Genomic DNA, 25,057 nt, shown 5'->3' with positions numbered 1-25,057 from the left:
TCTTCTTCTTTTTTTTTTTTTTTTGGTCTTAAGACAGTTGGCACTTTCTTGGTGGGTCTTCAGAGATCTGACCATATGTAAAAGGACTTTACTATATAATTCTAGCCTCTGAATACCCCACAGACTCAGCAAAGCATCTGAAGTGCAGGCAAGTGCACTTAAGGACCCAGAGTGGGAATTTACCCTGCACAAAGTGCAAGGACCATATACAACTGTGAAGTTCTGAGTTTTATGGGTTGGATGACATGCAGATGGTACCCAGTAAAGTGATTTAAGAAAATCCTCCAACTCCTGTACCTGCAAATATTTGCGAAGTAAGGTTAGCCAGCATGGAGGGAGGACACTTCCGGAAGCTGGAAGGTCACTGAACGAAAATCTCAGTGTCAGGGGTGGGCTGTTTCCCTTTGATTGTCAGCCAGGGTGGTCCCTGACATCCCAGAACAATGCAGGCTATTGCCGTGGCTGTTGGCTGCACATAGGAACTAGCTGGTACAATGCTGTTGCTGAGGATCCCACATGCTAATTGCAGGCCATGCGTAATTCGAATGGGTTGAGCTGAAAGCTCCCTTCTTGCAGACGTGTTTGGAAGTGCTGGGTGTTGTATAGGCTGCTAGGGGGAGAACTGTCACAAATGGTCCTGCTCCTTTACCTGCATGCCAGGCAGATGTGCCCCTGGTACAACTAGCTTTCTGATTGTCTTGAAGTACTGCTCTGCAGGAAGGGACTCCTATTGATATTGTAAGATAAAAGCCTTTACCCGGGAGGTCATAGGACCCTAGTATGGAAACCACTTCTGTAGTTAAATGGCTATGTGCCTGTCAGATTGTCTGCTAAACATCTATGTTTATACCTGTAGATGACTGAGTTGTCAGTGTTAGTGGTACAGAGGATCTTTTTATTTATTCATTTATTTTTTCAGTGAGTAAAAGTTACTGAGAAGACCCATCAAGCTGCAGAGAGTTAGGTGGCTGTTGCTATGATACAGTGGTCCAGTGCTCAGGCACAGTGGAAGCCAATGACCAAGCATCTGTCACCTCCGCCAATGCTCAGAGAATAGAGGCGCAGAAGAGAGGGGTGGAAAGAAAGACTGAGGAAGACTGGAGTGCTGTGTACCCTTCTTCAGTGCAAAACATGGCCTTTTCCACCTTAAAACAGCGTCCTCAACTGCACAGGCTTTCAGGAGTATCTATAGGAGAAATCCACTTAGTTTTAGGAAGAGGAATAAATTTATGCCAGGATGGGACTTTTCTGCGGTGCAGCTGTTTTGAGGTCATCCACACTAAAAGTTACTCTTCACCAATGCTTCTCTAAGCATGCCCTGTAAGTTCATTGGTTCACCAAGGGTACGTTCACTTCCGTGGTCTGTTGTTGGTGCCGTTTAGAGTAAACAGTTATTTGCCTTGTATCCCTTGGAAAAGCTAACACAACAGCCATATATCTGCATTAAGCTTGATTTTCTTCACATACACCAGTCAACGCAATATTCAGTACTACTAATCAAATATGAAATTATGTTTGAGATAGGGTCTCGCTATGTAACCCTAGTTGGTCTCGAACTCAAAGAGATCCTTTTGCCTCCACATCCTGAAAGCTGAGATTAGAGGCGAGCACCACCACGCCCAGTCCTAAATCATTTTAAAGAGCGTTAACAAAATCTTCATATAATCCTCAAGGCAGTGTCATTCTTCCTCGCTTCAAAGGATAAGCCGTTGTTCTCTGCGATGGAGTCTATTGGTCCATCTGCATTTCTGGGTGTCCCGAGGCAAAAGCGTCACCCTGAGGTCCCCTCTCCTCGCCACGTTTCCCGGTGTGAACTGCGGCCACTACCTAACGGCTCTTTCTACCTGAGGGAGAGTCAGTGAGGGTGCAGTTAATCCCATCCCATTCTACAGACGTGACAGCGGAGGCTCCGAGTCACCCAGGGAAGATGCAGCCGTGGCCACAGGACCACGCGATACTCAGTGCATCGGGTCCGGGGCGGGCGACTGGCAGCCGCCGGCCTCAACGTCCGGGACTTGATCCGGAAACCTCCTTTCCGGTTCCCAAGCCTGCGTTTTCGGAAGTGAGTCACTCTGCCAGCACATAACATGGCCTCCAGCTCATCGACCGCCCCGAACGTCAACGGCGAGGTGGGCGGGACCCGGAAGTTGCCCGGCCGGAGAATGGCGGCCTCTGGGGGCGTGGCTTCCGGCGCTCCTTGCTTGTTAGTAGCCGCGGCTGAGAGCGCAGGCGGCAGCTGACAGGCGCTTTTCTTCAGACGGCTGCGGCTGGAGCCCAGCGAAGCGGGCGGCCTCCAGCTCGCGTCCCCGTGTCCCGGCCCGCGAAGTTCCAGGGCGCCGGGGCATGGAAGAGGGGAAGATGGACGAGAATGAATGGGGTTACCACGGCGAAGGCAACAAGAGCCTTGTGGTGGCCCACGCGCAGGTGAGCGACTGGCGGGCAGCGCGGCTCCGGGCCTCCCCGACGGCTGCGGCAGCCCTGTGCCTAGTACCTTCCAGTGTGGGTCGTGACTCCTCCTCCAGCTTCCGCTCAGGTGGCTCCCTGTACCCCCCAGTATCCCCAGCTTCCTTACTCATCCCCGGCACCCCTGTGTCCGTTGGCCCCCTTTCCTCCTAGTGTCCCTTCTCGGTTCCCCGTCCCCTCAGGACTCTTTCCCGCACCCCGTGGGTGCCGCGTGGCCCCACGCTGTGCCCCCTCCGCTGCCAGACCAGGGTGGGCCAGAGGCTGAGCCCGGATCAGGACTTGGGCAGCACTGACGAAAAGTACCGAGCGCTGTCACTCTCAAGAGCGTGGAGTTCAGCCTGGCAGAGCACGGAGCTGCTGGTAGGAACGGACGCTACCCGCAGGTTCGCATCCACATCCTAAACTTGAACCGGTTTCTTCTTCTTCGTTCAACTTGAAAGGGAGTTTCCGAAGATGGAGTGATTTCCAAGGAGGCGGCGAAGTTAGGGAAGAGAAGCGGTCGGATTTGTGTGCAGCCGCCGATTCTCTGACATCTCGCTGTCTGATACAACCTAGCAGGAATGTGTGGGCTGGGGGAGTGGAAGGCAGGAGGTGTCATGTGAGGAGGCTAATAGCGCAGGGAGTGGGGTGATTCCCAGCGCTACCACTGGCGGAGGAGCCGTAGGCCGCATTCGGAAAGCGCCAGGAATAGCACGCGTTTTGTTTGCCTGAAGTTAAGATTGTACCCACCTGTACTGAGTGTTGAACCCCCCCCCCCCCCCCCCCCCCCATCTAGAGCTTGGGCCTTGAGTCCTAGCTGCCATCTCTGCCCTCCTGGTGGATTTGTTTAGACTGTGGACCAAGGAGGAGAAAGCCTGGAAGGCAGGTTTTTCAGGGCCCTTTGTGACCAAGGAGAACGGCCGGTTTTAAGCGAGATGGAGAGGCTCTCCGCTGCTTTCGGTACTGGGCATGGCATGTCTGTAGTCCTCCTGCCTTGGAGAACAGGTGAACTTGCTTCTCTACTCAGCCTCCCAGGCCTGCTCATCCAGTCCAAGAGAGAGGGAGACTTTTTACCAACTCTCTCCAGTCACGGTCACTTTTTCCGAGCTAGTATCAAAGCCCCCTGTCAGTCCTGCCTCCACTGTAGTAAGTGTGGCGCAGCTCTCCTGTGCTCGATCTGGCAGGAGCTGGATGTGCAGGTGGGGACATCTGCCCTGTCACTGGCCAGCAGCACTGAAAGAAAATGTGCTGTCCTGCCATGTGCACACAGGGAACGAGAAGGAGCCTTTTGTGATGTACAGGTCATGGTGCTCCTCAGCTCAGTGAGGGCCGCAGGAGTTTACAGGGCATGCTTGGGTAGGCTGGAAGGTGAGGAGCCAGGCTGTCAGCAGGTGTGGGCCCTGAGGGGGCTCTTGGGCAGGAACGTGCTGTGTCTTAGCACAGGTCTTCCTCGCTGCCGCCTGAGGGCATGACCCTTGTGCTACCAGCCATACCAGTCAGTGAAGCCTGTGGCCTCCCTGAAGGCCACCACACTCAACTCTCCTAAGGCTGCCTTTACCTTCCTCTTGGTTTTGGCTTAGAATCTGTGAGGTTACTTTACATTTCGATTGTCATCCGTCTCTTAGTTGTCCAGGGAATGTTGTCCTCTGGGCCATGTTGACCACGAGGTGCAGGGGAAACGATGCCCACTCCTGTGGCTATGCCACACTGTCTTTTTCCTTTCTTATTGACAGCAGTAATGTGAAAGACTCGTTAATTAGTCTGCCCAGAAAGAACACTTAGCAAAACTTGCAGAGAACTGCGCACTGCATGTTTGTCTCGTTTAAAAACCTTTCAGACTCTGGAGAGCCTCAGACTATAACTGCAGTGTCTGGGCCCTCTAGGTGCGGACATCAAGCTTTAGGGCCATTTCAGTTTCTCTCTCAGCCTTGTGGGTTTAAATTTTTCTAGTTATATATCGCAATATGAACAGTTTAGATGGTTATTTTATAGTGGTTGGATTAGGTAAAGTAGGCTGATGACCCATTTAATGTGGGGAAATATTAACTAGAAAAAGGAAATTACAGTGTTACACGTGACTAGAAAAAATACATCAAGAATATTACAAATAGTTATCTGTTTACAGTAGTATCATTTGATTGCTTGAGAATGGGTCTCACTATGTTACCCTGGCTGACCTCAAACTCCTTGGCGCAAGCCATCTTTCTTATCCTCCTGAGTAGCTGGCATTACAGGCTGCCAGGCCTGGCTCCTCTTTTTGTTTTAAAAAATATTTTCTGCACTGTGAAAGCCAGAGGTAGGGAGATCTCTGTGAGTTTGGGATAAGCCTGGTTTATCTAGCCAGTTCCAGGCCAGTCAGAGCTACATAGTGAGATTCTGTTTCAAAAAAAGAAGAATCTAAAACTTTTTACATTAACTATATACTCATTAACTATATATTATAATTAGGAAAAAGGAGCTATGGGCATCGTTTAGTGCTAGAATGTGTACTTTGCATGCTTGAGGCCCTGAGTTCAGTTCCCAGCATCACAACTATCCCAGGGTTGAAAAGGACACAGGTGTGAACCATAGTGTAGGTCAGAGTGAAAGGACACAGGTGTGAACCATAGTGTAGGTCATAGTGAAAGAACGTACCACACATTGGTGAGACCCTGAGGAGCCCAAGAGAGCTATGGAGACAGATTCCTAAGGGGTGGTAACCCCAGCAACATGTGAAAAGGACAAACAAGTTTTTTAAAGTTTGTAGTTTTGCACCTAATTTCTGTTCTCATGTGCTTGATAAGGAGAAAATTGGAAGTGAAATAGATATTGTTCACAAAGATGTGTATCACAGGGTTATTAATGATAGCTTAGGTCGACCATCTCTTTCGTGCTGGAGAATTATCCTCCTTTGCAGACATGCTGAAGCACAGAGCTGATATTTTGTTTTCCAACCATGTGGCATATACCCAGACCTTGGGCCTGTCTTCAATATTCACCTAGAACAAGTTGAAAGAGTTTGAACTTTACACTGACATCTCTCAAAGAAAGACAAGTTCTGCACTTGAGATGCTCAGTGGTGGTCCTTCAGATTGGTGCTGTTGAAATGCTTCTTTCTTGGTGGTTTGGTCTGGTCACATCCTGTCTCATTGTGTGTTCACTCTTTATTCTTTAATCTGGTGTTGCTAGGTCAGAATTTATTTCCATATTTCCTTGGGTGATGTTTTGCCTTGTGTTGCCTTGCTAGTGTAAGGACGTGTTTGTCTTTCTACATTTACATTTTCAGAGGTGACCTTTCTCCCTCCCTGACTCCTTCCTGCCTGGTCAAAATTCAGTCAGTTCAGCTCTCAGTACCTTTCTCTGTCTTCAGAGAGCAGTGGCACAGGAGGCTTTTGTGTGTTTAGAGAGCAAGGCTGTTCTTTGCTGGCCCACTGTTGTCATCACACAGTCTGGGTTGGTGGTTCAAGGGGCTCTGGTATTTGTTTGTATTTCTCTGACACCACCTGTGGGTCCTGTGAGCCTTGACTCCTTTCCACACACTGTTGGGGGTCACTACCTATTAGGAGTCACTGAGCTGGCCTGGCCTGTCTCCATAGTTCCCCTTGGGCTCTCAGGATGATATCAATGTGTAGTATAGTACATTCTTTCATTTTGTGACCTTCCTCATGGGTCACATCTGGGTTCTCTTCATTCTGGGTGGATAGATGGCTGGGAGGCTGAGCTAGAGCTACCACCATAGGGTAGGAAGGAGGTTGTACACAGTGCCAGCGCCTACTGCTGCTGATGTCATGGCTGTATCCTTTCTTGCTCTGCCTTGTTTTCTTTGAAGCTGAGGGGTGCTGTTGTGAATGCCTCACCCTCCTGCTTAGCGGGTCCTGGGGATGTGTGTTTGGTTGTGTCATGGAGCTCAGTCGGTTGGCACCTCTTGCCTCTGTTAACTAGCAGACCATGGATGGTTTTCTTATAGGTTGAGAGTCCGTGAGAAAGTTGGTTTCAGGAGACACAACTGTATATTTGTGACATAGGTGGCTCCCACCTGGAAGTGAAGTCATCCTTACAGTTGGAGGGCCTGGGCAGAATGCTGTTTCTGGAACCCAAGGCTGTATCCTAAGGGGTGATAGTCTTTTGTATCCCTTCCCATGACAGTGATCGGAGCTTCCTGGGGTCTTTCATGGGCCCTTTCTTGGGTTATCTTCTCACCACCTTGTCAAAGGATAGTGGCCCCTGGGACATTTGACTTAGACCCCCATTATGGTTTGGATCTTAACTGACCCCCAAAGGCTGTGTTGAAGTCTTGGTCCCCAACTGACAGTGCTGTTGAAGCCTTTAGAGGCAAGGCCTGGTTGAAGGAAGCTAGGTCATTGGATTATAGCTTTGAAGAGGGAGGGTACTGGGGCTCCAGCCTTTTCAAATTCTTGCTTTCTCTTCAGACTGAAATTAGAGAATAGCTTTCCTCTGCCATGTGCTTCCATCATATTCTGCCTTGCTACAGGCTCAAAACAGCCAAGGATGGAAACCTCTGAAACCATGAACCAAAGCAAACCTTTATTTTATTTTTTTATTTGTATGTTGTTTTATTATTTATCATTACTATTATCATTTTATTATTTTTTCTCTTTATTTTTATTTGTATGCTGTTTTGCCTGCATGTATGTCTGTTTACCATGTGTGTGCAATGCCAACAGAGGCCAGAAGAGGGACCCTGTGGCTGGGAACCTAACCTAGGTCCTTTGGGAGAACAGACAGTGCTCTTAGCTGGAGAGCCATCTCCCAGAACCATCTTTCCTCCTTTAAGCTTTTTTTCCCAAATGCTTTGTCATGTGCTATAAAGTTAGTGGTGGTTACATGCCTTTAGTCCCTCTAATCAGAAGCTTCTTTCCCAACTACCGGTTTCCAAATACCTGGCAGCTGCTTCCCAAACTTGGAGGCTTAATATTACTTATAAATGTTCGACCTATAGCTCAGAATTGTTACTAGCTAACTCTTACATTTTAAGTTAACCCATATCCCTTACTTACACTCTGCCATGTGGAAATACCTTTATTAGCACAGCACCTTCATCTCTTGCTCCTTCTGCATCTGGCTGCTGACTCCTGACTCTGGCCTTCTCCTTCCCATCATCCTTTGTTTGGTTGCCCTGCCTGTACTTCCTGCCTGAGTGCTGGCCAATCAGCATTTTATTATACCAATTCAAGTGACAAATCTTTATATTGTACAAGAGGATCATTCCACAGCACTCCCAGCACTTCAGGCAGAGGCAGGCAGATCTCTCTGAGTTCAAGGCCAACCTTGCCTACAGAGCAAGTTCAGGACAGGCTGAGCTATGCTGAGAAACCCTGTTTCAAAAAAAGAAAAAGAAAAAAAAGCTAGCATTCCTTTGAGTTTCATGTTGGAAGGTTCTGTGTAGCCTTTTGTTTCTATTGTTCTGTGGTTGATTCTTTTGCCTCCCCGAAAAATAGAGTAGTAGAAGAAAATGGTCATCACCCCAGAGCTCCCCACTTAGAATATAATTTCTGAATACTTTGATGTTCTTGCTTCCAATCCTTTTCTAGTTACATATCTTTGTTGGTGGCAGGAAATCTCTGGGGCTGTCTATTTTAGTCTCCTTTGGCCACCTCTTCTACTTTGTTTTTGCTAAATGGGTGCTCTTTTGGGGCTGATTTTTCACTTGTTTTATATTGTCACTGGACACTCCCCTGATGGCCTCTACTCTTCACTTTCCGTTGGTTGGCTCTGGTGAGCTGAATGTGTCTGAGCGCTGATACTGACATTGACCTGTAAAGCTGATGACAGGTTTCCTGGGGAGGAGTGGTTGGGTTTCTGGTGACAGTTTCCTTGAAATAGATCCATCACTGGATTGAGATTTTTCTTTGCTGGTAATGGTTTGAGCTACCTGATGGGAAGGGAGAGAAACTTCCTGTAGCTGATAGAGAGGTTGAGCTGCTGTACATGGATGTGATGGCCAAGGACACCTGTGGAGGGATGGCTTAGTAATGGAGAACCAGTGGGCCACTATGGGCTTTGCTGCCTAGGCCCCTTAGTTGACAACTCAGCAGCCATATGGAGCTGGACAACTGGAAATGTGATGTGCAGGATTCAGGTCTGCCTCCAAACTCTGTTCCATTGTACATGACCTTGACCTTAAGGGTCAAAACCTTAATGCCTGGGCTTCCCTTCAGGCCTGGCTTTCCACATTTTATACTTGGGATGCAGGTGCCCCACCTCAAGGGGAGAGGTGGTGGGGAGTTTGTAGTCTGGGGGTGCATACACTCTGGTGCTCTGCATGTGCTGTTTGCAACAGTGAGAATGCTGATGTCACTGGTGCTGGGGAACAGTGATGCTATTTATGTTGTCAGAGAGGAGCCAACAATGTTTCTTCCTAGGAACTTTTCCCCCTCCCAGATGGTCTCATTACATAGCCCTGACTGGCCTAGGACTTGCTCTGTGGACCAGGCTGCCGTCCTTCTGTCTCAGCTTCAAGTACTGGGACTGTAGGTGTAAAGGTATAAGCTACCTTACCCAGATACATTAACTGTTTTCTCTTGGTAGGTTAGAGACTTGCTTTCTGAATTAATTTATGTTGTTACTCATTTTTTGTGTATGTTAATAATGCAGAGGAAATGTATAGTTTCCATTTGTAAATAGGCCAGCTCTCTTGTGTTTATCAGGAACACAGGGGCAGGAACCTTGGAAATCTGAGTTCATATTAATAAGATGTAGCATGAATAATAAAAACCCAGAGACAGACATTGAGGTTCAAACTGAAGATCTGAAAAGCAAAACAGTCAAGTCACTAGAGAAGTCTTACCTTTACCAAGGCTGACTGAGCAACTGCAGACTGAGCCCTGAGCCTGTCTCCTCCAGTCTTATATTCCCGTCTAGTGCTGGAATTAAAGGCAAGTGACTCTTAGTACTAAGATTAAAGGTGTAGGCCGCCACCACCTATCGTTTCTGCATTGACCTTGTGGCCTTGAATTGATGGAGAACCACCTGCCTTTTTCTCCCAAATCCTGGGATTAAAGGTGTGTGACACCACTGCCTGGGCTCTAGTGGCTTAGTTTTACCTTCTGATCTTCAGGCAAGCTTTATTTATTAAAACATAAATACAATATCCCTATAATAAGATGCTGCTATGTGTGGAGTCAATGAGTTTCTGTTGTTGGCATTTGTGTGCATAGGCCCCCTGAACTGGTTTGTCTGAGGTTACAGTGGGGAGTTCCTGTGATAGAAAGGCTTGAGTGACTTGCCTAGCACCACCCTTCCTGGGCCTGCCTGGCTACAAAATTCTCTTGTGAGGCTTATTAGTTCCCTGGGAAGTAGAGAAAGACCCTGTTTTCCTCTGGTTTCAGTAGAGCTCTGAGAAAATCAACTTGGCTTGTCAGGGCTCCCTATGTGTTTCAGAGTGAGGTTTCCCACACATGTAGGGCAGGGCAGTGGGGGCTCTGTCCTCACCGATTATAGGGTATCAGGGTGTCCTGTGTCCATGGGAAACAAACTCATCCTGTCGTTGACATACACTGTCTTAATTACTGGAGGGACTATAATCAGACAGGGAATGAGCAGAACAGCACTATTGGACACAGGTAAGGAGAAAATCAACTTTTAGAAGAGAGTTTGTAGAAGCTGATTATAATTATCTTTCCTGCAGATCTACTTTCTTTTTTTAAATTTAGATGGAATTTTACTTCTATTAAAGTGATCATTAACCCAGTGATTCCCAAGCTTAATTGGTGATGCCTGCCTTGAACATGAGGAGGGAGCAATTCTAGCTTGTGTGCTTTGGGTTTCAGCTCTGCAGGCCAGGATAAGCATCCAGATCTACAGTTGATTAGCAGTGTATCCACTGCATGGCATTGGTTGGCAATGGGAATTCAGTAGGAGGAGTTGGCAAGGTTGTGCTTGGCGATGCTTGCCTGTAGTTCTCACATAGTACCAGCTACTTGGATGGCTGAGGCAGGAGGATCACTTGAGCCTAGAAGTACAAGGCTAACCTGGGCAATATAGCAAGGCCTAGACCCTTTAAAAAACCTTTGAGTTGTTGAGGCCTTCTCAGTGATATTGAGAAGGAAGGGAAGATTATATGAGAGGAGCTGGAGGGAGGAAAGGGAGAAATTATATTTTAATTTATAAACTAATATTATCTTAATTAAAAACAGAATTTATTAAAAAATATTTAAACAAGATGGACTGGAGGGCTGGGAGGAGGAGTGGTGTGCATGGGTGGGGATCTCCACAGGACCTTTGTTGCTTCTTAGGTAACCGCAAATACCGTTTTTACAAAAAAATTTTTTAGAGACTTATATTCTTTGTGTGTGTACATGAGGGGGTGTTTTGCTTGTGTGTATGTCTTTGTGCCATGTACATGCCTGAGGCCTTCAGAAGCCTGAATAGGGTGTTAGATTTCCTGTAGCTGTAGTTGCAGATGGTTGTTAGCTGCCATGTGGGTGCTGGAATTAAACCTGGGTCCTTATCAAGACCAGTATGCACTCTTAACTTGTATGTAACCTGTGTCAGCTTGAAAGTCATTGAAGTCCTTCCTGATTAGCCTTCCTGCTGCTGGGATCACATGTGTATGTCACCACACCCAGCTTGGGGTGTGTGTGTGTGTGTGTGTGTGTGTGTGTTTGTGTGTATTTGAAATAGGCTCTTGTTATGCAGTTCAGGCTGGCTGGGAACTCAGTCCTCAACTTTGGGAGGCTGAGACAGGAGAAATACCATGAGATCAGTCTGGGTTACATACTGTGTTCTGAAGTGAGACAGTTTCAAAAACAAAAAACAAAAAATCCAAAAACCAAAACTGTAGTAGTTACAACTTGGAAATGTTATGGAGCTTGTCATGAGTGTTCTTTGAGTGTTCTTCATTTTCTCATTCAAAGAGATCATATGCATACTTCATTTAGTAGTTTGTGCTTTGAAAACAAATACTTCTGCTTTTTAAAAAAAAAAAAAACAGGATCTTGCTAGAAATTGTGATTTGACAGATGCAAAATTGACTTGGGCTCAATTGTGGCACACATCTATGATCTCAGTGCTTGGGAGGTAGGAGCAAGAAGATGATGAATTTAAGGCCTGCCCAGGCTATGTAGATAGTCTATTTAAAAAAAAAAAAAAAAAAAAAAAAAAAGGCAAGAGGACTGGAGAAATGGCCCATGGCCTACAAGTTAAGAACATGTACTGCTGCTTCTCCAGAGGACCTGAGTTCAGCTGCCAGCACTCAAATTTGGGCAGCTCGCAAATTGCCAGTTCTAGGATTTCAGTGCCCTCTGAGGGTCCTTGCACTTGTACCTAGTCATATTACCCCAGTGAGTCCCCCACCCAATGGTTTTCTGTTAGGTCTGTGCACCATGTGCATAGCTAACTGGTGCTGGTTAGGAGCTGCTAGTGAGTGCTGGGACTCAAATCCAGTACTACTGGAAGAACAGCCAGTGCTCTTTACCTCTGAACCATCTCACTGGCCCCTGGATAATGATTTTTGAGCTTCCTTATTCCTTAAGATAAATAATATCTAGCAGCGAGTGGGCTGGGTCAAAGGCCAAAGATTTTGCTGGCTGCCTTGTGGTGCGAGCTTTCTGAAAGTGACCCCAGCTGGGTTCCTTCATGCTGCCCTTGGCCCCTTCCCCACAACAGCTCACCCTTACACCTGAGTGTTGGGCCATTACTGATCCTGCTTTGTTTTATTTTCCAACAGCGCTGTGTAGTTCTGCGTTTTCTGAAGTTTCCTCCAAATAAGAAGAAGGTAAGATTGGTGGGCTGGCCACAGTTGTCATAGCATCTGCTTAAGAAGACCTGGATGTTTTCCTGGGGGGTGGGTCTGTGGAAGTAGGTGGGCAAGCACATGTGTGGTATATGTGCGTGTGTGCATGCGTGAGTGTGTGTACGCGTGCATGCGTGTGTGTTTGATGTTAAGAACTAAATCTGGAACTTTGCCTAGGACAGGAAAGTTTTCTTCCTCTAGGGTGTATCCTATATCCTAAGCCCTCCAGTGCAGAAATGTTAATGCTAATTGTAGAAATTTAAGTATGATATAATCATTCAGTGTGAGAAGTAGTGGGCCCTCATTCTTGATGTGTGAGACCTAACAGGCCCTCTGTGTCACTCTATGGTAGATCTGTCTGCATGAGCTCTGGTGTAGCCTGTGGGCCCTGTTCAGAGGATCCCAGGACCAGGCTTCAACTTGATCTTGATGAGTTCCTTAGTTGCCTCAGTGGAATTGTGTGTAAGAAAATAGTGTGTCACACTGGGTAGACAATCTGTTATGCTAAAATCACAGTGGGCAGGTCAGGTTGTGTTGGCTGAATCATCCTAGCACAGCGAGTGGACCCTCCATGAAGGCTTGCCTGCCACCCTATCTACCCAAGTTAAGCTACTGCCGCTTCCTGGTAAATCTCAGGTAGATACTGAGTATTGGAAGCTCCTGTGGCCACAGCTTCTTCTCTGTTCCTGTTGTTCCAGCACACACTGAGGGAGGCTGAGACACTTGGCCAGTCTTGCTTTGTACATGGCCAGCTGCCTGTGAGCTACATAGGCCTCACCTGGCCTTTGAGCTCCTTAGTGGGGGAAGGAGGAACTCTTTGAGGGGGTTGTGTCTGGTGGATGGACAGGATTGATGATTCAGTGTCTCTTAGAGTGTCTGGGAGACAGTGTGTCAGGATGTGAGGGCAGAGGTCATGGGAGCTATGGGACATTGGTGGTAGAGATGATAGAGGCCCTCAAGGCTTGTCTCCTAGGAGCATGCAGGAATGTCGCCTTTAACTGGGGCAGGAAGGAGAGTCAAAGGTGGGACCCAAACATCCTGTGACTCCTACCTCAGCTGCTGAAGAGAATGACCCAAGGTGTTCTGTTTCTGTCAGATGTGTCTTGGGGTGGCTTCAGCCTCTTCTGTCATGCCTGTTTTTGTACAATGGCTGTAGTGTGTGTTCACCCCACCTTGGCCTTCCTGGACAATGTCTTCTGGTGGGGTGTCTGTCACATGGTCACCCTTCTGTTCCCCAGATGGATTTTATCAGGAGCTGTGACATAGTTGCACAGGCCCTGGGGTGTGTGCTGGGTTTTCCTGTCAAGCTAAGTTCTGACAAGATCCAGTCGTAGGAGCTGTGGGATATCTCCACATACTTTGTGAGACATACATTGTTGGGTATGGGTGGTGAGTTCTCCAGAGGTTTGTGGGGTGCACAGTACTTAGAGTATACATGGGGTGGCTGCTTATTCTGTCCTGAGCTGGACTCCTGGAAGAGGGTGGTATTAGGAGCCTTGTCTGGAGGTCCACCCTGAAGCTATCCTGTGCTTGTCTCTTCCAGACCTCAGAAGAGATACTTCAGCATCTGCAGAACATAGTGGACTTTGGCAAAAATGTCATGAAAGACTTTTTGGGGGAGAACTATGTTCATTGTGGGGTAAGTGCTATTTATTCACATTTCAATTTCTATCCAGTTCTGCCTGACAGTACTGACATCTCAATGTTAGCACTTGTGCACTAAGAATCTTCAAGCTTTTCTCACCAGCTGGGCCAGAGGAGCTTGCATAGTGAAGTTCTCCAGTGAGATCCTGTTATGTTATCCTTGAACCTGAAGGGGGCTTTGCCCTGAGTTCCTGTGGGTTAAGGAACAATGTGGGCCCATTCCTGGAGGCTCCTCCTGGAAGAGCTTTGTGATGTGAACGTGGGTGTGAGTTACTATGGATGCTGCTCAGTTAGGGCCTTAGAAGAAAAGCTTTGAAAACCCTTAACATTGCTTTGTGTTTTGGGTTAACTGTCTTTGCACCTGGCCTGCGGTAAGGAGGGACTAGACAGGGGAAATCCCCTGGCCTGCCTGTCTGACCTGTCCTGTCTTCTGAGCTTCGGACTTGGAAAGTCGCCTCTGTTCTGCGTTTCCTTGGCCACTGACATTGTGGCCTGTCCTCTCCAGTGTCTAGTTTTGGGGATGTTTGGAGGTCAGGTGTGACCTCTTAGAAGAACCCACAGGATATGTCCATTGAATAGTGCTTGTACCTCCTCATGTCTTCTGGGAGAAAGGTTGTCGGAGGCACCATCTTCTGGGAACTCTGCTCTTCCAGCCCTGCTGTGCTTATCTGAGTGTGATGTGGGATTCCCCTCTGTATGCTGTTAATATGTTTTATTGCTTTTGGCCAATGGCTTCATAGAATATAGCCAGACTGGAAAAGATATATAGAGTAGGCGGAGTCAGGGAGAAGCCATGTAGCCGCTGCAGGAGACAGATGGACAGAACTGTACCTGTAGGCCATAACTATGTGGCAATAGAATAGAAATGGGTTAATTTAAGATATAGGAGCTAGCCAATAAGAAGCATGAGCTCATAGGCCAAGCAGTGTTGTAATAATACAGTTTCTGTGTGATTATTTTGTGTCTGGGCATCTGGGAAATGAACGCGTGGCCTCCACCCATGACATGAGTGGGAGTCTTTGGTTGAGTCTGGATAAAGAAGGCCAGTGGGTTTTCCTGAGGCAAGATCCCAGCAGTTTTGTCCTAGGCACTTTTCCTTTGTCACTTGGGACTTTTTTTGAAGTCACAATTCTGCCACCCTCAGAACACAGGCAGGGATGACAGTGAGGAACATGGTTTAAATTGATGCAAATTTACAAATAAACAGCTGAGGGAGATCACTAGCCCCATGAGCCCCGTGTTGTCACTCAGCAGGTACAGCTTGCTGGCCGTCTAGCCAGGGTTTCTTGAAGTCCTTATTCTGTGACTACAGACGCTGAGGGACCGGGAGGGGCTGTGTGTGACGGGAGGTACTGTTGGTGTGGCTGATCACCGGTGTCATGGGTCCTGGCTGGCTGTGAGGAGGGCCAGCTGCCTTTAGGAAATGGAAATGTTTTTGCCTCTGTTTAACCTCTACATGTGTTGAAAAATTATAGATTGTCTCTTACTACCAAATTGGCACATTGAATTTTTTGAACTATAGTATTTGGGGTATAAAATACACACACTGCGAAATTCACTGTTTTAACTGTGTTGAACTGTGCATAGTTCTGAGGCATTAACAATCTTCAGGACAGTGTACAATCTGTATATTTTGTGTGTTTTCTTACAGGAAGTTGTTCAGCTGCCTTTAGAGTTTGTGAAACAACTATGCTTAAAAATACAGTGTGAAAGACCAGGTAAGGTGTCAGACAGTGTTCAGTTTTTTGTGGGGGAGGAAACAGGTCTCTTTTTGTAGCCCTGACTGCCCTGGAACTTACTATATAGACCAGACTGGCCTTGAACTCACAGAGATCCTCCTACCTTTGTTTCTCAAGTGCTGTGATTAAAGGCATACACCACCATGGTTGGCTCATTTGCAATTTTAAAAGGCTTTGAAATGTTTACCCCAGGTTAGGTACAGACATTTTGCAGCAGTTTTTGTGGTCAAAGGCTTAGTCGCCACCCCCAAGTCCCATTTCTTGTGCGTGCTGGTGGGCTTTGCTGGCAAGAACCAGAATAAAGCCTTTTCTTTCATGGTCACTGATCAAACATGTAAAGTCCACGTATTGGTTGTGAAAATGTCTTCATAGCTACCACCAAAAATAATGCTATAGAATCATCCACAATAAAGTCCTTCCTGATTTGATTCAGAAAATGAAATAGTGCCCTGGAGTATGTATGGGGCAGAAGCAGGAAGTGGAGGGTGCTGGATCGCACTGGGCTCTGGTGTCCACCAGGATGGACAGGGGCCAGCTTCAGGGTTCTACTGCTGCTGCTCAGCACCCCATTTCACTTTATACACAGTGGAGATGTGACACTCCACAGTGACAAGAGCCCCTGCTGCTTTTTAATGGGATGGTGGATTAAGTCTGCTCTTCAGAAGGGAACACTGGTCCCCGGTGCAGAGAGCCCGATTCCAGCAGAGCTATGTTGAGGTGACATGGGAACAACAAGAATTAGGAAAAATAATAAAAATTGAAAGGAGGAAGGGGCTGTAGTATACTTCTCCCTGTTCTTGGGCAGAGAGAGTGGCAGAATTAGGGGCCATCCAAGACTCTTCTCACTTCTGATTTCTGTTGCATGCTTTAAAGCTCCCCAAGGTCATGTTCAGGGTTAAAAATTGACTAGAAGGGTTATGATTTATACTATAGGGGAGTAAGGGTGAGATCTGCCAATTGAAAAGGTGGAGTTGGGGTCCTGGAGAGTCCAGACATCCTCTCCTACAGTGACTGAGACAGCACTCACTGAGCTTTGCCTCCAGGCAGCCCTGGAGGTCTCCGTGTCCAGGGTTAGAGCTTAAGAGGGCTGACCTTCCTAAAGGGCTGGCAGTGTATGGCCTGATCATGTGTCATGGTAGCTTCCCCACTTCCTTGTTGCTGCCTGAGGCTATCCTGTCTTGGGAACCTCCCCCCACAGGACTCTTGTATTATAGGGCTGTCTGTCTCTTATCTCATGTTCTGTCTTCCAGAGTCTCGTTGTGACAAGGACCTGGACACACTCAGTGGTTATGCTATGTGCCTTCCCAATTTAACTCGACTTCAGACCTACCACTTTGTGGAGCACCGGCCGATTCTGTGTGTAGAGATTAAGGTGGGTTTTCATTCATGGTGGCATGACACTACAGGTGAAGGGAAAGGTGGCTCTCAGGTGATGAGCCTCCCTGAGTCTCCTTGGCTCTGTCTTGAGTGTGTGTTCAGCCTTTCTCAGGAGCTCAACTTGTTTCATTTATTTATTTATTTATTTATTTATTTATTTATTTATTTATAAAGATTTATTTATTTATACAGTATCCTGCCTGTAGGCCAGAAGAGGACACCAGATCTCATTATAAGTGGTTGTGAACCACCATGTGGTTGCTGGGAATTGAACTCAGGACCTCTGGAAGAGCAGTCAGTGCTCTTAACCTCTGAGCCATCTCTCCAGCTCCTCAACTTGTTTTTTTTTTTTCATATTTCCCTGGTATTAACAATGAGGGAACCTATAAGCACACACCTGCACTGGATCCCTTCTGTACAGGGTGTACCCTTAAAACCTCACAGTCTTGGCCATGTGCTTCCTGTTTCTTACACTGAAGACCTAAATCTGAGTAGTTGGCCAAGTACCCTAGAAGGCTTCCCCCACCCCACAAAACTATTACTTCTCTTCCTTTTCTAGGAGAGGTGATGACCCTGAGGCATGCCTTGGCCCAAGTACTTGTTATCCTTGGGGGCTGGATGTTTTGTCTCTTAGCTGCACTCTCCAGAACACTAAGCTCAGGTTGTATGTACTGACAGCATGCAGATTTTAGAAGGCAGCTGGGATTCCCGATGTCCTGGAAGCCTAGCAACTATCAGCTGGGCGTCTTGCAGGCCCTACATAGCAGCGACAGTGGGAACAATAGTTCTGCTTCTGAGCTGAGAACCCTCGGCCCGTCTCCACTCTTCCAGCCTGCCAGTGAGAGTACAGAGCTGCTCTGTGCTATACTCCTGTCGGTCCTCCCCGTGAGAGAGCTGCCCTTTCGCCCTCTGGAGCAGAGGGGCGTAGACTGTAGCGAAAGTTGACAACAGTTTCTGGGGACATTTCTACCTGATCTTGTTCTTGTTCTTCTCTAGCTCCTAGTTAGTGTGTGTGTTGAATGAAGTATGTGATTTCTACTAAACGCTTCTTCTCTTATTTTACAGCCAAAATGTGGGTTTATTCCTTTCTCAAATGATGTTACCCACGAGATGAAACACAAGGTGTGCCGATACTGCATGCACCAGCACCTCAAGGTGAGAACTGAGTCAGGTGTGGGAGGGCGGAGTATAGGGCATCTGGGCATGAGGGAAGCCACTGGGATTTCTAGAAGATGGAAAGGAATTGTTGATAACCCTCTTTTCATTTCATGAGTAGCTAACATTTACTTTATTATTCTTTAAGAGTTTTGATCTTTTTGTTTATAATTTTTTTGTGTGTGTGGAGGTCAGAGGACACTTATAGTTGGTTCTCTCCTTCCACTGTGAGATCTAAGGATCAAACTGTTAATGCCATGCTGGCTGACAATTAAGTAGTGAGTTCATGCAAGCTAGGTAAGCACCCTACTCTCTGAGCTACAGCCCTGGTCCTCACTGTGTGGTTACTCTCCTCCCCCTTCTCCCTTGAGGCCCCATCTTGTCCCCTCCCATGACTCTGTTCTTGCCCTTTAAGCATATTCACACAGAAGTATGCAGGGATAGAGATTAGAGAGGGTCAGTGTGGGACAGAGCTGGACTAGCTGGCTTTCTGAGCCTGAACCTCACATAATGGTTTCCATTCCCATCCATTTTCCTGCAGCTTTTATTTTCCTTGACGCTTTTTCCCCACTTCAAGTTTGTTATGCCTGAGTTACAGTGCTCTGTGTACTCAGCTTGTCAGTGCCTTAAGGAGACGCAATTAGCAGGTGCTTCTCTGTTTTTCTTGGTGGGTAGTGCCCTTTTATGCCTAAATGTGCTGAATTAAGTTTAATTAAGTTCAGTTAATCTCTTTTTTCTTTTGTTGGGTTGATGTCGTAGCCAAGCAGTCACTGTCAAGTCCAGTGGTGGGAATCTTCCCCCTGTTTTCTTCTAGAATTTTCATTCTTGATTTTAGATCTCAGCCATTTTGAGTTTGTTTTGTGTAAGGTTTTGGGTAAGTGTCCAGTTTCATTCTTTTGCATATAGATAGGCATCTGGTTTTCTCAGTGCCTGTGACTGTTTTTTCTTCTAAGTATTGGTCCTGGTAATCTTCTGGAAGATGTTGGGCCTGTAGGCAAGGGGCTCCTCTCTGTTTTACTTTTGGTGTATTTTCTGTCTTCATGCCAGGACTTTGCTTACTACAGGGTTTCTCTGTGTAGCCTGGCTGTCCCAGAACTCACTCTGTAGACCAGGCTGGCCTCGAACTCAGAGATCAGCCTGCCTCTGCCTACTGAGTGCTGGGACTAAATGTGCACACCACTGCCACCTGGTGGTTACTGTAGTTTTTTATGTTGGAAGATTTTTTTCTTTTATTACCGATTGAATGTTACGAGATTCTTTCCTGTTTCTTCTTTCCCCCCCCTCTCTCCTTTGTCCTCTTTTCCCTCTCATGGTTTTTAAAGACAAAGTCTTTTGTAGCTCAGACTGGCCTTGAATCAATAGGTAGCTAAGGATCTCTGTTGTAATAAGGAGCGGCGGCGGCGGGGCTGCGTCCCCAACACCCCGGAATTAGGTGTTGTACAAACTCACACTCCCAGGAGGCAGAGATCTGTAGGGATAAGTCCCACCCCTTAGGGGGCGTGTTCGCCTCAGGCTAAAGTTTTCCTATAAATTTGGTGAGCTTGCTCCCAGCGCTCGCTTCTGCTTTCCTGGTCTCCGCGGGAATGGTGGTTCTGTAAGTCTATTCCTCCATTAAAGCTGTCTATATTTTGACAATCTGTCTGCATTTGCTTATGCCGTTACATTTTGGCGCCCAACGTGGGGCTCGAACCCACGACCCTGAGATTAAGAGTCTCATGCTCTACCGACTGAGCTAGCCTTTAATCTTGGCATTTGAGATGCAGAGGTAGACAGATTTCTGTGAGTTTGAGCCTAGCCTGGTCTACATAGAAAGTTCCACAGGGTTACACAGTGAGATTAAAAAGTGTCATGCTCCCTGTTCTTATTTATTTAGACTTAGTTGATTTTTTTCTTTTTTAGAAGATAGACTTTTATTTTTATGAACAGTGTTTTGCTTGCATCTGTGTATGTACTCCATGCCTGATGCCATAGAGGTGAGAAAGGGAGTTTCAGAGCCTTGGAACTGGAATAACAGTTGTAAGCGACCATGTGTATGCTGGGAATGGAACCCGAGTTCTTTGCAAGAGCAACCAGTGTTGCTAAACACTGAGCCTTTTCTCCACTTCTTGAGTTGTTTTTCTTGAGTTCCCCGGATTCCTAAAGAACTTTAGACATTTTCTGAGGTTTCAGAATTTATCATTCTGGCAAATTTTGCTAGTTTTTACATGTAAAAACCATGTCCATCTTATGTGATAGGTTGTTTAAGATGTATATATTTTAAAATTATGAAATACTGCTCACTCATAACTGATAGTTGGATACTTCCCTTCTCTGGTGATTCATGGTATTAGTTTGGTTGTCTTTCCAGACTGTTCTAGAGTAGCAATACAGACACAGACAAGCAGTGGTGCCTCTTCCCATGTTTGTTGGTGGAGCATGCAGACATAAGATACAATAGGGGGGCTGGAGAAATGTCTTAGAGGTTAGGCGCACTGGCTGCTCTTTCAGAGGTCCTGAGTTCAATTCCTAGCAACCACATTGTGGCTCACAACCATCTATATTGAGATCTAGTGCTCTCTTCTGGCGTACAGGCAGAACACTGTATACATACTAAATAAATAAATCTTATTTAAAAAAAAAGATACAATAGGATTGTGTTATTTGCACTTCTGCCCAGTGCTCCCTCCATATTAAATAATTTTTCAGGATTTCGTGTCGTAAAGTTTTTCTCAAGATGTGTTTGCTTAAGTAACTATACTTTTAAAGCAAACATGACATCACATTATAGGTATTGTTCTGCCGGTTGAATTGGTGATGTTTTAGTCCATCTTTTGAGTGGCTGCATCCGTACACTCATTCATTCCTTTACCGTATTCTTTCTTCCTGCAGTAAATATCTTAATACCTGCAGCAAATGTTGTGCCCACATACCTGTTGCCTCTTTGCTCTGTGTAGTTATTTTAGATTTAGGTTTACTAATTTGGAATTGTACACATTTTAAGTTTTGGTAGTTACCACAAAAGGCTGTGCCAAGTTACCATTCTTCTGGCAACATAAGATTGCATGTGTAGTGTCCTTTCCCTTGCTGCTAACAGTTTAAAGACTTGCTGTTCGTGTCACCAGACCCTCGCATGCCTGCTGAACTGGCAGTGACTGAGGCCGAGGGGTAGCAGGAGTTTCCTAGGGTGAGGGGTCAAGTGGGCTTCTACATAGGGATGTACACCTGGGACCTCTCCCAAATCAAGGCCGCAGCCCATCTTAGATTATGCTGTTTTGTGAGCTTTATTGGTAGTCACAGAGAAAGCGTTTGCTATGTTATCTTGGTGTTTTCCAGGTAGCAACTGGAAAGTGGAAGAAAATAAGTAAATACTGTCCCCTCGACCTCTACTCAGGGTAAGAGTCACTTCTCATTTGCTGTTTTGGTTGGGTGGTGCCTGCTAAGGGACAGCCTATGAGGTAGGGGTTTTGAGGGTTACTTTGTGAAGTGTTGATGACGTGTATGTGAGAAAGAGGGGGTGGGGATTAGAGGCATGTTCTGTAAAGTGGGGATAGTGGGCATCTTCTTTGAGGGAGGACAGGTATTTTGTATTGTGGGGAGACTGGGGTGTATTCTGTAAGCTGGTTGTAAGTATTATCTGAAGTGTTGGGAGTGGGGTATGTTCTGTAAAGTGGGAGTGTTGGTGAGGTTGGAATATACATGCAGGTTCTGTGCAGTGGTAAATGTGTGGGGTTCAGTGAAGTGGGGAATGGAAGGTATTCTGTGAGCTGGGTGTGGCTTTGCTCTGTCTAAAGGACTCCTTGCTCATTTCAGAAAACAAAGTGTTGCTGTTTTTCCTGTGAGAACCAAATCAGTTTGGCAGTGCAGTAAGGGAGAGTTGTGATTGATTTACCTGTGCCCCCAAGGCTGGATGTTATGAAGCGAACAGTAAGACAGAGCATTATTGAGAATTTATAATTTATCAAACCTGAGCCAGGAGCTGTCCTTAGAATGTTTATAATGCAGCCTTTTCGGAGCTGGCTGTGGGTGCTAGTGCTGATGCCCTGTCTGCAGTGTGACCTCAGGCCGTGGTTTGGAATCCTTGTTTGGGGTGGGTTTGCCTCTCTGGGAGCCCTGCAGATTTCATGTGGAGGTGAGAAAGGGGCTGTGTTCAGGGACACTGATGGAGGACCGGGGTATGGTCTGGAGCATGAGTGGCAACGAGGAAGAGACAACAGGTGCCAGTTGCTTTTAAGTAGGGCAGAGGGCAGGAGGGGGCCAGTCCCACAGTCCCCCAAGTGGAGGGAGGGTGAGAGGTCCCATGTTCCTGCCTTTTTTAGACTTCCTGCCCTTTCCAGAGGTCTGTCATGGCATCTGATCACGATGCCTGAGCACGTGCTCTAGCCTCTGCAAGCTGCAGCTGAGGATCTAGAAGGACGAGATGGAGCTAGATGGACTCTGAGTGATTGTTGTACCTTGGCCTCTGGTTCCCTGCAACTGCGGGATCCCTCATGACTGACTTTGGGCCCGAGACCAAACTCCCCTCATGTGCCCAAGGCCACAGTTACTGGGCGCTCTAGGTCACAGCTCAGCTTGGAATCGCATGTATGAATATGTGTGGAGAGCAGGCCAGCCCACTGCCTTTAAATCCTTAATGCTTTGTCCTTCCAGAAACAAGCAGCGCATGCACTTTGCCTTGAAGAGTCTGCTGCAGGAGGCACAGAACAATCTGAGGATATTTAAGGTAAGAGCTGTTTCCATTCCATGGTGGATTCCTGGCAAACCTACCACACTATGATTCTGGCCACAGGTTCTGTGACCTGATATGTCAGGGTGTCCAAGCTGGTTTGCCTCAGACCAGCTCTCCATGCCTTGACCTTGCAGGAGGAGGAGGCATGGCTGAAGGAGGGAGGGGACAGGCAGAGCTAGCCTTGGCAGGAGGTGGTGGCTGTGGCCATGCTGGGAATGCATCTCTAGAGTCCCCTTTGCTATGGTCTCATTGGACAGCAAGTTGGACTTGAGGCAGCGTGGAGCTGTGTGAGGGAGCAGGACAGAGAATGGACTTTCCAAAGCCCGTGTTTTGCTTGGTCTGGGAAAATGACTGGTGAATTGGAAGTACTGTCCTGTCTTGGCTGTGTGGCTGGTAGCTTGCATTCCCACCAGCATTAATTTTATTCTTAAAAAAGACCATGTGTGATCTGTGGTTTGCACATGTATGCTGTGCTGTTTGTATGAGACAGGACAGTCCTTAGATTCAGTTCTCTTTCCACAGTGGGATCTGGGAATCAGATTAAGGTTGACACTGAGTGACTTCTCTCCCCTATTTTTTTTTTTTTTTACTTTGCCAGGCGTGGTGCGTGCCTTTAATCCCAGAACTCAGGAGGCAGAAACATGCAGATTTCTGTGAGTTCAGGGCCAGTCTGGTCAACAAAGCTAGTTCCAGGACAGCCAGGGCTGAAGAGAGAAACCCTGTCTGGAAAAACTAAAAGAGATTAGGAGCCTGGTATTTAAATCCTGGAGGGAGATAAATCCCTTTAACTTTGAAGCTCATTTCTGAATCTGTCAGGCCACATTTGAGGTATCTGGTCTGTTGCTTCTGTAAAAATCAGCTTGGAAGAATCCAGAGATTAGCCAGCCCTTCCCCAAGAGGTGGTTTAAGAAAATTGATATGTGATGGCTTTTTTTATTTTTTTATATTTATTTATTTATTCTTTTTTTTTTTTTTTTTTTTTTTTTTTTTTTTTTTTTGAGACAGGGTTTCTCTGTAGCTTTGGAGCCTGTCCAGGAACTAGCTCTTGTAGACCAGTCTAGCGTTGAACTCAGAGATCCACCTGCCTCTGCCTCCCGAGTGCTGGGATTAAAGATGTGTGTCATCACCGCCCGGTGATGGCTTTTTAAAAATAATGTAAAAACTTTTTTTTTTCCTTTTTGGTCTTATTTTCTGAGACAAGGTTTCTCTGTGTAGCTCTTGCTGTTCTGGAACTCCCTCTGTAGATCAGGCTGGCCCCAAATTCAGAGATCCACCTGTCTCTGCCTCCAAAGTGCTATGACTAAAGGTGTAAAATTAAAGGCCTGGCTTAAAATTAAAAATTATAAACAAATTGATCTCTTTTACTTTGTGTGTGTGGGGAGGTCCCAGGACAATTTGCAGTTCTATCTTTCCATCATGTGGGTCCTTGGCTTTAAACTGAAGTCATTAAGCTTGGTGGTAAGCACCCTTATCTACTGAGCCATCTTGCTGGCTCTGTTGTGTTCTCTAAAGCAGTAGGCAGCAGTGCCGTGATTTCAGCATGGTGAGCCCTGGCAGCTCTCGGGCTTCTCTGTCTGATGCTGTGCATTCGCTGCTCCCTGAAATTCTGCAAACCAGCAAAGCAGAACATTCCCGAAGCTCTGAAGGTCCAGGCTTGGAGAAGCTGCCTGGCTGTGGTCAGTGATCCCATCTGGACATTTGTGCTTAGAGACAGTGTAGGATTCAAAGAGTGTGGACCTTGTTATAGAGTCTCTATGCTACCTAGGTTGTAACTATGCCAGATGTCCTATGAAATCTTTGAACAGCCATATTTGTATGTGTAAACTCTATCTCTGGATTTCACATTTACAATGTCCCTCAAATCTAGACCCTTGATGCTGGGGTAAGGTGTCGCTGTGAGGACTCCCTGACCACTTTTGGGCCTGGAGGAGGGGCCAGCTTCATCATGAGCACAAATGACCCTACCTTGGATGTCAGTTGACTAACTCAGCTCCACTGTGGTCACCCTCTTCTTCCTGCCTGGCATGGTGAGCGGTGCCTTAGTTTGTCCCTTGGACAGCACCTAGATAGGAGTCTCTGGAGAGGCACCCCAGGATCTAATGGGGAGAAGATAGCCATACCTCCCAGGGTCAACTTACTCTCTTGACTATTACTGCTCTCCTGAGACCCTAGCTTCACACACCCACTCGTTGCCTCAGTGTCTTAGCTGTTGCTCTTTGAAGGCATTTCCATTTTGTGCCGTAGTTCTAGGGAAACTCTGGT

At 46.7% G+C, this 25,057-nt stretch overlaps 1 protein-coding gene across 2 annotated transcripts in view; it reads left to right on the top strand.

Moving 5' to 3' along the window:
• The first annotated feature begins 2,169 nt into the window (after positions 1-2,169).
• The window catches only part of Ippk (inositol-pentakisphosphate 2-kinase), a 40,864-nt gene continuing 17,976 nt past the window's right edge, over positions 2,170-25,057 (top strand). The window contains exons 1-8 of one of the 2 annotated variants that reach the window (XM_050144462.1): positions 2,170-2,424; positions 12,110-12,157; positions 13,719-13,814; positions 15,471-15,537; positions 16,809-16,930; positions 18,001-18,090; positions 21,403-21,461; positions 22,717-22,789. In XM_050144462.1, coding sequence (XP_050000419.1) covers positions 2,344-2,424; positions 12,110-12,157; positions 13,719-13,814; positions 15,471-15,537; positions 16,809-16,930; positions 18,001-18,090; positions 21,403-21,461; positions 22,717-22,789 — 636 coding nt within the window. In that variant the 5' untranslated portion in view covers positions 2,170-2,343. The remainder of the gene's footprint in view (positions 2,425-12,109; positions 12,158-13,718; positions 13,815-15,470; positions 15,538-16,808; positions 16,931-18,000; positions 18,091-21,402; positions 21,462-22,716; positions 22,790-25,057) is intronic. The other variant, XM_050144463.1, reaches the window with a different exon arrangement.

This window comes from Alexandromys fortis, unplaced genomic scaffold, assembly GCF_014885135.2.
Source record: "Alexandromys fortis isolate MF-2015 unplaced genomic scaffold, M_Fortis_MF-2015_v1.1 scaffold_1, whole genome shotgun sequence".
NCBI classification, from domain to species: Eukaryota; Metazoa; Chordata; class Mammalia; order Rodentia; family Cricetidae; genus Alexandromys; species Alexandromys fortis.
This window is presented reverse-complemented; position numbering and strand designations above follow the sequence as displayed.